The sequence below is a fragment of the Euphorbia lathyris genome, chromosome 3 (genome assembly GCF_963576675.1).
Source record: "Euphorbia lathyris chromosome 3, ddEupLath1.1, whole genome shotgun sequence".
Classification (NCBI taxonomy): Eukaryota; Viridiplantae; Streptophyta; class Magnoliopsida; order Malpighiales; family Euphorbiaceae; genus Euphorbia; species Euphorbia lathyris.
Window position 1 is genome coordinate 31,903,976 of NC_088912.1, and position 14,121 is coordinate 31,918,096.

Sequence of the window (14,121 nt, forward strand, 5' to 3'; positions counted from 1 at the left end):
GGATGATAAGAGATTTCAATCTCAGAGCAGAAATCGAGCGAGTTCTTCCCGATGTCCTAACTTTAGATGAATTCAAGATAGAGATGAAAAGGTTGGTCCGGGAGGTCATGAGTGAGTCACTGGTTGCTGAGATCCCGAAAGCTGCGGTAGAGAAACCTATGTTCCAGTTCGCATCACAATCTACCCCACAAACATTCACTCCACTAAGGGTAGCCTCACACCATGTCCCATGAACACAACAAGACCCACACCATCGGGGACATGAGTTTACCAGGGTTGTGCGCCCTCCATCACCCGCTCAGTATAGAGGGGAGGGAAGGGAGTTCTCCACTTTCACCCAACCCTTATTTGAAGTGTTGGAGGGTCTACGAATACACGACATACTTCATCCTCTACCAGCCACGGGAGGTCAAACCACTGAGTTAGTCAAACGCAGGGGCTACTGCCACTTCCACCAGAAATATGGTCACGAAACAAGTACTTGCATGAGGTTGAAGCATGAAATCCAGGATCTCATCGAAGCTGGAAAGATAAGTGATCCAGATCCTTCTCAGCAGATGAAGCCTTCGACTGGTTCCTTGAATGGTGAAGTCTATAATGGAGTGGGATGAGCTAAAGAAGTTCTCGAGATCGAGGACACTTATGAAGTGGAAGAACCTGAAGTTTCCTGAAGTAGCATGAGAGAGAGGATTGCACTTGTAATCTTTATCCTTGTCTTTTATTTTATCTTCTATTCCACAAGATGTTACGAACCTCCTTTTGAATTCAATGAAATTTCATTTCCGCAAATTTTGTCCTAATTATATGCATTTACATTTGACATTCACCCAATTGAGATATTCCCGCTTCTTATCATGGCACGGACATAAGCTCTAAAATATACTTATTGCTCAGTACTTAACCACTGGAGAGAGAAAATTGAGAGAGTAAAAAAAAAACAAAATAAATCATGAGGAATGATTCCATGGCTCTACGATGATAAGTCGGGCATAGACCCATCAAACGAAGGGTTCTCACCGGCTTGTGCCAAAAAGAAGACCGAGCGACAATCAACAAAGTCCAAAACGAGAAAAAGAAAAAGAAAATAAGGAGCAAGCAACAAGCCCTTAGAACCATGCTAGCACTAAGGCACCGACAAAAGTTTCTCCCCTCAAAGGGGACACAAATACATGGATGCACCACTCAGAACAAGACAGGGGGAACAGGCCTATCAGCGATAAAAGACCCTATTCCAGGATCAACGAAAGGGTCTAGGTCTATGATGACTCAAAGTTAAAAAGGAAAAAGAAAAAGGATGATGCTAAAAAGGCCCAGGGACAAAGTCAGCCAATCAGAAGTAAGAAGAAAATTATTCAAATAAAAAGCAGACGTAACTAGCCGAGGAGCGTCAAGGCGACAAGAGCAGTTGACATTGCCCGACTAATGGGTGATCCAATGTACGAGAAAAGCTCACTTTAGCAAAGAAAGAACAAATGCACAGTCGAATGAAGACAAAGGCGGCAACGAAGTTTGGAACTACGGTCAATCTCAAAGGAACCAAGGAATCTTTCTCATCGAATACGTAGTCGAATGAAGACAAAGACGGTGAGGAAGTTTAGAACTACGATCAATCTCAAAGGAACCAAGGAATCTTTCTCATCAAATACGCAGTCGAATGAAGACAAAGGCGGCGACGAAGTTTAGAACTACGGAACCAAGGAATCTTTCTCATGAGAATTAAAAAAAAAGAAAGAAAATCCCGATAGGTTGAAAATCCGCAAAGGATGGCCTATGCAACAATAAGGGACACCCCAATAAGCGAAAACCCCATGGGGCGCTTATTTGAAAATTCCGGGGATAAAAGGAGAGAGTTAAAATAACTGAAATGTGAAAACCCGAAAGGGCATGCTTTGGTGACAGTGGTTAATAAACTGAGCAGTAAACAATTCAATGTATCTTTGCGAAGTGCTTTATCTAAGCTAGACGGTTGCATTTGCAATGAAAATGCCCGCATCAATAGACACCCCATCTCAACTAAAGTCGCCTCGACACCCATGAACCAATCCAAAATCTATAAAAAAAAAAGACTATTCTTCTCTCTCATGCTCCATGAAGTTTTGTTCCTCTGCTCCTCTGTTGTCCTCTCAAGAGTAAAACTTCGACCGAAGCGTCTCTCCTCCATAACTACTCCCGAACGGTAGTATCCCTAGCTTAGTGCACATGAAATCTCACCTCGAGTTGGCAGGGGCGTGCGCTCGCATCAACTTCTAATCTACACCAAGACGGTTACTTCAATCGGGGGCACGACCATGCAATCAGATCACTGTCCATCTCACTCCGGAAGTTTCTGCATCAACGAAGGCATCGGGCATGAACTCATCACCAAATGCTCAGCATAGAAGCGGCTCGTAGATATGAATCCCTTGTGCTATCTGGTATCATTTACAATCAAGAAAAAAAAATGAACAAAAAAGAGTTGGATTGAAAACCTCAAAAGAGGCGATCCAAGCAAAAGGAGAGATAGAGAAAATCAGTGAGATATAGAAAAGATGAATTGAAAACCCCTAAGGGCGGTTCATGCAAAAGGAGAGATAGAGAATATCAGAGAGATCCCGTTGAGTTGAAAACCTAAAAAGGGCGGCTCAAGCAAAAATTAGGGAAGAAACGAATGCGTCAATCTTTGGTTAAAGGCGAGAGCCCCTTGGCACAAGCTCATCAGCACCAAATCCCCATCCTTACAACCCTCGGTTTCAAACTTATCCTTGCCCTCATCCTTGCGCACCTGGGGTATGGCCTGAAATATCATTTCTCGATCTTAAGCTACCAAAATCCCCCAACCTATGAAAAGGGAATCCATTCAACCATCTCATCCACACATACATAGTTTGCATACACACATGTCCATACATCCGCATAAAGCAAAATGCATAGGCCACGCTTACATACATTCAAACACTCGCACAATCACCTGCACACACACACATAGGTGGTTACACGCATCCATAGACTAGGCCATATTCACCCATCTATATGCATCACTACATGCCTGCGGTCGATTTAGAGGCTAGGGTCGCTAGAAAGAGCCATTTTACCTGCGGTCGATTTAGAGACCAGGGTTGCTAGAGAGAGCCATTTTACCTGTGGTCGAGTTAGAGACCAGGGTTGCTTTTGAGCCATTTTGCCTGCGGTCGATTTAGAGACCAGAGTTGCTTTTGAGCCATTTTGCCTGCGGTCGATCTAGAGATCAGGGCTGCTTTTGAGCCATTTTGCCTGCGGTCGATTTAGAGACCAGGGTTGCTTTTGAGCCATTTTGCTTGCGGTCGATCTAGAGATCAGAGCTGCTTTTGAGCCATTTTGCCTGCGGTCGATTTAGAGACCAGGGTTGCTTTTGAGCCATTTTGCCTGCGGTCGATTTAGAGACCAGGGTTGCTTTTGAGCCATTTTGTCTGCGGTCGATTTAGAGACCAGGGTTGCTTTTGAGCCATTTTGCCTGCGGTCGATGTAGAGACCACGGTTGCTTTTGAGCCATTTTGCCTGCGGTCGATTTAGAGACCAGGGTTGCTTTTGAGCCATTTTGCCTGCGGTCGATTTAGAGACCAGGGTTGCTTTTGAGCCATTTTTGCCCGCGGTCGATTTAGAGACCAGGGTCGCTTTTGAGACATTTTTCCTGCGGTCGATTTAGAGACCAGGGTTGCTTTTGAGCCATTTTACCCGCAGTTGTGGACCAGGGTTGCTTTTGAGCCATTTTGCCCGCGGTCGTGGACCAGGGTTGCTTTTGAGCCATTTTGCCTGCGGTCGATTTAGAGACTAGGGTTACTTTTGAGCCATTTTACCCGCGGTCGTGGACCAGGGTTGCTTTTAAGCCATTTTACCTACGGTCGATCTAGAGACCGGGGTTGCTATTGAGCCAGTATACCAGCAGTCAATTTAGAGACTAGGTTCCCCAGAAAGAGCGTCCATCCGCGGCCGATTTAAAGGCAAAGACGGGACAGACAAGGCAAAGATCGAAGACGAAGCCGGAGCATGCGGCATGGAGATCAGGTATTCTTCCTCCTACTCTATACGTGTCTTTTACTTTAATATATTTACATTGCATGTGTTGCGTTAGCAAAAAACCGTTTTCAAAACACACACATCACTGTCAAAATAAGAAAGTAGGGGCAACTGTAGACACCGGGGTCGGAGGACCGATGAAGAAAAATTATAAAAAGGGATCCGAATCAGTCGATTAAAATAAATGATGAGTCAATAAAAATAATAAAAAAAAAACATTGTTCAAAGGAACCGTGGAGACCGGTTTGATCGAATTCGGAAATCGAATCGAGATGACGGGCGAATCGGTTCCGCGAATGAAATCTTAAACCGTCTCGACAAGTTCGGAGTATTTCGTGTCATTTTCTTATTAATTCTATTATTAATAAAATTTTGGGTCAATAAGGGTTTTGTTTTAAAACTCGAAAAATAAAAAGAGAGTTTTGTAAAAAGACCAATTTTATAAAAGCTAATTTTATAAAATCGGTTTTGGTAAAAATATTTTTGATAAAAATCATTTTTTAGTTTTGGTTAATTTTAGGAGTATTTTATATTTATTTTCCAATATATGTATAAACGCGGCCCCTGACGGGGCCGGTATTTACGTCACGGGACGGCCCGTGACAGGGACTGGGCCGCCCAGGCCCAGCCCCTGCACTTGGCATTCGGCCAAGTGCATTTTGGTGCACTTGGCCAATGCCAAGTGCAATGTTACATAGGGTTTATTAAAAAAAAAAAAAAAATAATAATAAAAAATAATAATGATAACATTAATAATGATATATATTAAGCCAAATTAGCTTACCCTTGGTTTCAAGTCAAGAGTAAGCTAATTTAGCTTTGCTTGGAGCCTACCCTTAGGCTCCACGCCAAAGCAATCTTAATTGTTAAGGCTTCATGCCTATAAATAGGATGGAGCCTAATGCATTTGAAGAGGGGGGAAAAAAACCCGAACCCCTGGAAAAATTCCCCGAGACCCGAACAAAGCAAAAACACAAAAAAAATCCGACTCAAAACACTATCAATCGACTTGATTTGGCATTCCTATTACCGATTGAGAGGTAATAATCTGAGGAACTAGACCCGTTTATTTATTCATCTCTTTTTATTGTTTGAATCTATTTATTTATTTGTTTTTTACACTTTTATTGTTTAGATTTGTTAAGTTAATTTTTTTGTTTTGCATTTGAACAAGTATTTTGTTTTAGTTTTGAAATAAAAACTTTGTTTTGGATCCCAATACGAACCGTGACCCGATTCAAGGGTAGTTCGGGATCCAAACGTCGTAGATCCGTTGTTTTATAAATGTTTTGAACCGTTATTTTCAATAAAACGTCATTTTAGAATCCTCCGTTACAAACCATAACCCGATTTGGGGTAGTTTGGAGGCTAAAATGACAAAATAGAGTAGATCTAATGTTTTTGATAAAATCTGGAAACTGTTGGACTATTTCTGTAAATTGCCATTTTCTGTCACTAAAAGCGGGTTACCGACGGAGTTTCCGTCGGTAAAGCTGCTGGAACTTAAAAAATCCATTTTCCCAACCTTTTTCACATCTTTTTTACATTTATTCTTGTATAGGTATATGTATAAATATGTAATAGGATTATTAAAATTATTTTCAAAGTATATGACTAGTAATAACTTACTATTGAATACCTATTTTGTATATTTGGGTATGATTTTCATTAATTTGGTTTTATGAAGGCTATATGTATATATGTATATTTTCCTTTTATTGTTTTGGGTGGGTTATCCTCCATATATTTATTATGTATAAAAACTATTTTAGTTTAAATATGGTTTTCTTATTTATAAACTTTATCCATTACTTTTTACATATTCTCAAGTTAAAATAAAATGTGTATCATATCTAGTATTATACTTACTACCATTTTTACTTATTAATTCATATATACATTATTATTTTACCTTTTTTATATAAGTATTATTATTATTTTGCCATAGTGTATATTCATATAAATAAGTATATTTATTTCCTCTTTTTTGAATTTCCTATATATATATATATATATATATGTTTTAAAAAGTATTTGGGTTGGGTGAATTTGGGTTTAATTAGTAAGTATTGTAATTATGTTCAAGTGAAGGTTAATTGAGTGAAAAGGGGAAAATAAAAGACAAAAAGAGATTTCAAGTTGTTTGTTTAAATTAAAAGTTTTTCTAGATATTCCTAAAGTGTAAATAACTTTTTTTGTCATTTTTAAACCGTTTCCAAAACATCACGTGTTGAAACCTTAATCCGTTCCAACGACGAATTAAGCGAACATTGTAAATTGTTTCGTTGTAAATAATGAAGTTTTGAATTGCTTTCCTAACTAAATGGTTTTGTACAAAATAAATTGACTTGTATGCTTAATCACGTTTTTAGATTAAAACTGTTTGCTCAACGTTTTCAAACGCTCAAGTCGTTCCAACGGCGATTCGAGTGATCATCATTAACAGGGCTTTGAAACGTACCTAAATCGTTCCAACGGCGATTAAGGTACGAACCATGTAAATAAACTCGTTTTTAGGAGTAAGATTAGCGTAGATGTAATATACGACATAAAAGCCTAAATCACACTGTGAATAAACCAATTCTTCCTTCTCCCCCTCTCTCTCCTATGTATTTTAAATTTATGCAAAATGGGTGATTCTTTACTAACGTGGATTTTAAACAACATGCTCAAAACGGTTTTCAAAGCGAGAAAGAAAAGGTTTTAAATGAATTTTAAACTTAAAGAAATATGCGATTAGTCCGTTATCGCCTAACACGCTGAGTAGGAGGCCGGTGGTTCATAACCGGGCGATGTCGGGGTGCCTAGTAGCCTTTCTCCAGAAAGGAGCTAGCCTTCTCGGCTCGTACCTAAGTTTCCCGAATCCTCACCGGTCTCCCGCAAGGGATCAGTGTTCATTTTTCCATTCGTGGGTGGCGACTCTTCCATACTCCGAGCTCCGGTCCTGCCGAGCAACTTGATTCCATGATTGGTTGCTTTCGGCGCCAATCACCGCTTATGTCGCCATGAGGTGTCCACCCCCCGGTCCGCCCGGGCGAGGCCGTTCGGCACCTTGTCTAACAACTGTAAAAAACCCCTTCATAACCAATCTTCTTTCTTATAGTTTCAATTTTCTCTCTATTGCACTTGACTTCACTTAAGAATACGAACTCGGGCTTTGTTTTGGACACCAGGTCCTTCAGCATACGAACTGTACGAGGATTGCCCGCCCCCCGACAGTTCCAACTTAGTGAACTCATTGCCTCGGGCGGGCCTGGACACCAGGACCCACCTCTTTGTTATTCTTTGACTGATCCGATTGATGCTTTCCACTTTCCTGGTTTAAGAAGGTTACAGGTTCCTCCTCCATATTTGTTGTCTGCGTTTTTGTTCCATCTTGCCTTCTTCTCTTCGGGTCCGAGATTTTGATTTCTCCTGAGCTTGTATCAGTACCCGGGGGAATGTTCTGTTTTTGGATTGAAGTAGCTCTGAAGTTGCCATACCTTGTCTTTGAGGTAGTATGAGTGAGTTCCTGCATTTTTGGTGGACATGAGAGTAAGTATTTTGATTGTACCTGTTGTGCTGCTCTCCATGTCAAGGCTCGCAATGATGTGGAATAAGGTCTTTCTGCTTTATCTGGGTCGGGGACATCTAGTAACAGTTCGAAGAATTTGTCCGAATGTCCAATACATCCGCAAAAGAAGCAGAAGGTCGGCAGCCGCTCATAACGGAAACACACCCATGAAAATTCTCCACCTTCTTTGCTTATTCTAAGCTTCCTCTTCAGTGGTTGAAAAACGTTAACTGATACTCTTATTCTCATATAGGTTCTCCCCACTCCTGTGAAATTATTTGGATCTGATTCCATGAAGCTTCCCACGAAATTCCCTATGTGAACTGCTACTCTTTCCGACATTAGGCCAACTGGAATATCATGTACCTGTATCCAGAAGTCGGTGCTATGTAATTCGACAGATTTCGGTTCCTAACCTGATTCTAATGGAGCTAGCAGCAGCAATTGCTGTTCAAATGTCCAAGGGCCACCCTTTAGGACCCTATCCCTTTCAACTGGATGGAAAAATTCAAATTGGTAGAAGTTCGGTCCCAGTTCCATCACACAAATACCTCTTGATGGACTCCACAAATCGGCTAGTACGTTTTTCATGAATTGGGTCTTAATGCTTTTGGTTGTCACGAAAGATCCTATTAGACTCCAGGACGTTGGTCTGGGGGGGTGGTATGGTATCTTTGATTTGAAGAATCAGACCATCAACAGCTTCGTCTTCTAGGGTTATCCGTTGTATGGCGTCAGGTATGTTATCCATCGTTGATGGATTGTAGGGAGGGCGCACACTTAGGGTTCGATTACGATGGTCCTCAGGGAGGTCTTGCGAATGGGGAAACGGCTGAAGTTTAAGAAAATTGCAGGTAAAACTGGCTGCACTGGTTGGTGGTGGGGGGAAATCGTAGGAGTATAGAAGGTGGTGGTGGAGGACGGAGGATTTTAGCTGATAATGGGGAACTAGGTTTTTGCGGCTAGGAAGTTGGTAAATGGGTGATGAAACGGAGAAAAGGGCTGTGGATTATTAATTGGATAAGGCGATTGAACAGGAAATTACGAATTGGTGGAGAGGGGTTTGTGAATTGCAGAGGGGATCAAACAGGGATTTTGCTTGAGGGTGAGGTTGGGGGTTTTGGGTTCTGCGGTGATTGCTCCTCAATAGGGAGAGATTCTACTTTCTTTCTAATCACATGTTTCAATACCATGTGATATAATAAAAAAAATTTAACCACAGATTAACTCAAGTAAATAAGGATTGTCAACTAAAATTTTAATCACAAATTAATCTACACGGCATATCGATTATCAATTAATATGCTAGATGGTACTGACATGACGTTGAAATGCCACAAAAACACTTTCGACAAAAAGATGATCGAAAAACTTCAAAATAATTTTATTGGAATATAAAACAAACTTAAGTGATTTTACGGAAACAAATTAAACTTTTATAACGTCTTTGGGAACATTGTCCAACCACCGGTGCTAATTACCCAAAATTCTATCGGTCGCATAACGGGAATCTATATATAATATAAAACAGTAACGATGGAGCTGATGTGTCACTTTTTCCTTTTTTACTGATAAAAAATATAATGTAAAATATAATATATTAACTTTAATTATATTATTATATTTATTTATAAAAAGATTATTTTATCCGTACTATATCTAAGAGTTCTACATAATTTAAATTAATCCCTAAAATCTCTCTAATTCTCTGCATATCTATATCTAAAAGTTCTACATAATTTAAATTAATCCCTAAAATCTCTCTAATTCTCTGCATATCTATCTATATATAATATAAAACAGTAACGATGGAGCTGAGGTGTTACTTCATCTTTTTTTACTGATAAAAAATATAATATATTAACTTTAGTTATATTATTATATATATTTATAAAAAGATTATTTTATCCATACTATATCTAAGAGTTCTACATAATTTAAATTAATCCTTAAAATCTCTCTAATTCTCTGCATATCTATATCTAAAAGTTCTACATAATTTAAATTAATTCCTAAAACATCTCTAATTCTCTGCATATCTATATATAATCCATATCTATATATAATATAAAACAGTAACGATGGAGCTCAGGTGTCACTTCCTCTTTTTTTACTTATAAAAAATATAATATAAAATATAATATATTAACTTTAGTTATATTATTATATTTATTTATAAAAAGATTATTTTATCCGTACTATATCTAAGAGTTCTACAGAATTTAAGTTAATCTCTAAAAGCTTTCTAATTCTATGCATATCTATATCTAAAAGTTCTACATAATTTAAATTAATTCCTAAAATCTATTTAATTCTCTGCATATCTATATCTAAAAGTTCTATATAATTTAAATTAATCCCTAAAATCTCTCTATCTATCTATATATAATATAAAACAATAACGATGGAGCTGATGTGTCACTTCCTCCTTTTTTACTGATAAAAAATATAGTATAAAATATAATATATTAATTTTAATTATATTATTATATTTATCTATAAAAAGATTATTTAAATTAAATGTGAAAATAAAATAATAATATTTAATTTATATAGCACTTTTATATCATTAATTATAATTATTAAATTTTATTTTTGTTAATATTTATATATTAAGATGAATCCGTGCATCGCACGGGTCAAAAACTAGTGAAAATATAATTTCCACCTCGTCTCATTTAGATCCTATGTATAGAATGAAGCACAGACCCAAATATACAAAACTATATGCACAATCCAAAAAAAAAAATCAACCTCAAATTGATATACCACTTTTTTTTTTTTTTTTGGAAGAGTACCGCTTTATTATTATTTTTTTTTTTTTTTGACACAACCGCTTTATTCTTTTGATAAGCTAAAAATAGTACTAGATATTTTTTCTTTTATTTACCAAAAAAAAAAGATATTTTTTCTTTTATAAAAATGAGTTACTTCTTCATCCTTTTTATTTTTCACTTTTAACGTTTTTACTAGATTAAGGAAGCAATTAATTATCTTTAATTTAGAATGAACTTAACTGGTTAAGATTAAATTACAATTATTTTAGAAAAAAAATCAAAATTCTTAAATGCATAAACTTAAATTTAATTTTTTCAAAAAAATAGAACTTAAATTTAATTGGTTTTAAATGATGAATTTAATATATTTTTTTTGGAAGAGAATTTGATATATTTTTAAATTCTAGAATATTTTCTCAATCCCAAGTTAAAGGGAAAACTTGAAAAAAGAAAATAAATTGTATTGAAAGTCTAAAATCCACAAATAAATGTAATTTGGATTTTGATTAAAAGTGACCAATAAAAATGAACTAATTTAGTATTAGTATTTTATCATTTTCCTAATACACCCGTTTATTTTGCATGTACATACTGTAAAAATCAATAAAGTATAACATAAAATTATACTAAATGTTAAAATTTATAAATAATAATTTATTCATAAAGTAGTAAGTTAAATCAGAATACATTAAAAAGTTACATGTAAGAAATTGTTTTTTATATATATCTGTAACTTTTTTATACTCACATGAAACCTATAAGTAGTTTATCATTTTGTGATGAATTGACATTTTGAATTTAGTAATAACAACAAATTAAGATTAACTTGAGTAAAAACTAAAAAAAGTTTTTACTTGCTTAAATTAATTTTGGAAATTGATTATTAGGGTATAAATATGGATGTAAATGGAGCGGGATAAAGGTTGTTTTCCATTCCCGCTCCCCAATCAATTGGGAGTGAAATTCTATTATGGTCCCGGTTCATTGGACCTTACCAATAAAAACATAACATTTGTACACTTCTTTTCTTTACACCAATCATATCTCAATAAGTTGATATGCTTATTTTTTTCATTGGTCCGATCTATTGCACCCGTTCCATCGTACAAGTTCTACGAATGAGAATACCTATTATGTTCCTGCTTCATCCGCACTTGTAAAAGACAAAACAATCATCGTTCTTAATCGGATTCTTCCGACGAAGATGGGAAATTCTCACCGTATTTGCAACCCTATCTAATATAAACAATTAGAAGGGTAATATTGGGTTTTGGCTTAATGAAGAAGAAGACGAAATGTTTTAGGTAGGCTCCTCTTAGCCGCTATCCACCATGTTTTCAGAGATTTTCAGCACCAAAAACAATACGCATGTCAAACCCTTTTCTCTCTCTCTCTCTCTATCTCTTCTCGGTATCTCCATATTTTGTTTGTTTGACTCTCTTAATTTTTACTTCATTTAAAACAGAATATAAAAACCCCATGCAAAAAGTAGCCCAAAGGTTCTAACTTTCCCCCTTTCTCTCTCTCTCCCCTTACCCTTCATATATAAACCCTAAACCCCCAATTCCTTTCGGATCAAAAAGTTTCTATCTTTTCCATGGAGAGTGAAACCCCAGAAATGGGTAGTTCTTCTGGTGCAGCAGGAAGTGTTAGTCAAGCGAACCCAAGGTGGAATCCGACAAAGGATCAGATAAACATACTTGAAAACATGTACAAGCAAGGTGTAAGAACACCAAGTGCTGATCAGATACAGCAAATTACTGCTAGACTCAAAGCTTTTGGTGATATTGAAGGGAAGAATGTTTTTTACTGGTTTCAAAATCATAAGGCTAGACAGAGACAGAAACAGAAACAAGAGACTTTCGATTCCATCACTCGTTATCTCTATAAGTCCAATCAGCCTATGTTTCTTCCACCTTCTTGTCCAAATGGTTCGTTTCTCAATTCATTTATTTCATTCTCCATATAATATATGCAAGTAAGTAAAAAAATAAAATAAGATAAAAAAAATCAAAGGTTAAAGAGACTGTTACTTAAGTGCTTGTTATCCTGATAAAATACAGTAGTGTACAAATTTAATTTGTCACTTTTCAGATGTATTCTGTTCTCCTGATAATTGCACCAGAGGGTAATGCTTATCCAATATGGAAATACTTTTAAATAGTATTTCCTCTTATATTCTTTTTTTTTTCTTTAGAATGAACTCGGTGAATATTGTCGAAACTCCCAGAATATGATTTTCTACTGTATTTAGAACAATAATTGGAAAAAAAAAAAGAATTTTCCTATATTTCCAGTAAAAATGCATATAAAAGTATTACATAAACAAAAAAGTATAAAATTATCAAAAAAATCATTTTTTGTTGATAGTTTAAGACCATTCTAAAATTCCACATAGAATTTATAATAATGCATGTTGCATGGAAACTCTTCTTTACTAATGTTTTTGCCTTTTTCGTTTCTATTTCTTTCTGTTTTCACTACCCTTTCCTAATTAAGAGGTGTTTAGTAGTTCATTTTCATACTTCTGTTTGCTTTTTATTTCAAAAATGAAAGTTTTAGAGTTTGATTAGTGACTTCTTTATCTTTTCCTCTTGAGAAGTAGTATTTTACAATTGGAAGAATAGCTCTTTCCAACAGCAAAGTGCAACATCAAACATAGCAAATAGTAGGTAAAACAAATGAATCCTAGCAGCGTGGCTTCCTTTTAGGATTCTGCTGAATATATCTTAATTAGAGAGAATATTATTTGACATGTAAGTTTTGTTAAATTTCAGGTGTTTATGGCACATACTATCTACCACAAGGAGAAATAGGGTTATATCCACCGTATCCAAAGGTGTTAATACCTTGTGCAGGGATCAAGAGAAGGCACAGAAGTGCAGGATATGAAGCTGTTTTGCCTAATAATTACTATCCAAATAGCAACATAGAGGTTGGGAGTAGGAATAGAGGCAGGAATAGGATTCAAGAAACTTTGCCTCTATTTCCTTTGCATCCAACAGGGGATCTAGAGCAAGAAGAGAAAGAAGTGAATGTGTTTTCAAATAATTCTGCTGCTTCAGAATCTATTAATGGGACTCCTTCTAGCTCTTCTGAGACTGCTATAAATGGTGTTCATGAAGCTTCTGATCATAAACCCTTTTTTGATTTCTTCTCTAGGCAGGTCCCTTTTGAGAGTTCTTGAATTGTAATAGCTAGTTCACTGTTTTTGAGATGAGTGTTGTTATAATTAGGTCTATGATAGAAAATCTTCGTTTGAGAATTGTGGGAGAAAAAGGATATTCATGCATTTTTACCTTTTGATATATTTGCTCTTGTTTGTTTGTCTTGAGTTAATACTTTGGGCCAATTTTTACACATTTTGAAGTTTAAAAGAAACTTCACGCATAAGTGTTGGTTTGGTTTATCTGTTTTTTTCTTAAAAAGTAGAGATTTTGATTTTATAAAAAAAGTATTTTTCATGATTAGAAAAGTAAACATAAGTTCCTAAACAAACATATAAAATTCTTCCTTTCAAAATCAAAAGACAAATATAAAATAAAAATAGATTAACAAACATAAAATAAAAATAGATTAACAAACATTCTCTAAATTTAGTTACCGATAATTCCAATATAAATAGATTAAAAAATATATAAAAATATTTTTTTCATGTATCGCTAATTATTTGTTGTTTTTTTATTACATAGAAATATTATTAAGCTTATACACTAATACGTAGACCTGGCCATAAGCCGGCGAGCCCACCCACCCGGC

General features: G+C 35.9%; 1 protein-coding gene across 1 annotated transcript; it reads left to right on the forward strand.

Moving 5' to 3' along the window:
* Positions 1-11,642: 11,642 nt before the first annotated feature.
* On the forward strand, positions 11,643-13,670 carry LOC136222474 (WUSCHEL-related homeobox 2). The gene is made up of 2 exons (XM_066010252.1): positions 11,643-12,293; positions 13,140-13,670. Exons 1-2 carry the CDS (start codon positions 11,960-11,962, stop codon positions 13,547-13,549), a joined length of 744 nt encoding a protein of 247 aa, XP_065866324.1. The 5' UTR covers positions 11,643-11,959; the 3' UTR covers positions 13,550-13,670.
* Positions 13,671-14,121: the final 451 nt, after the last annotated feature.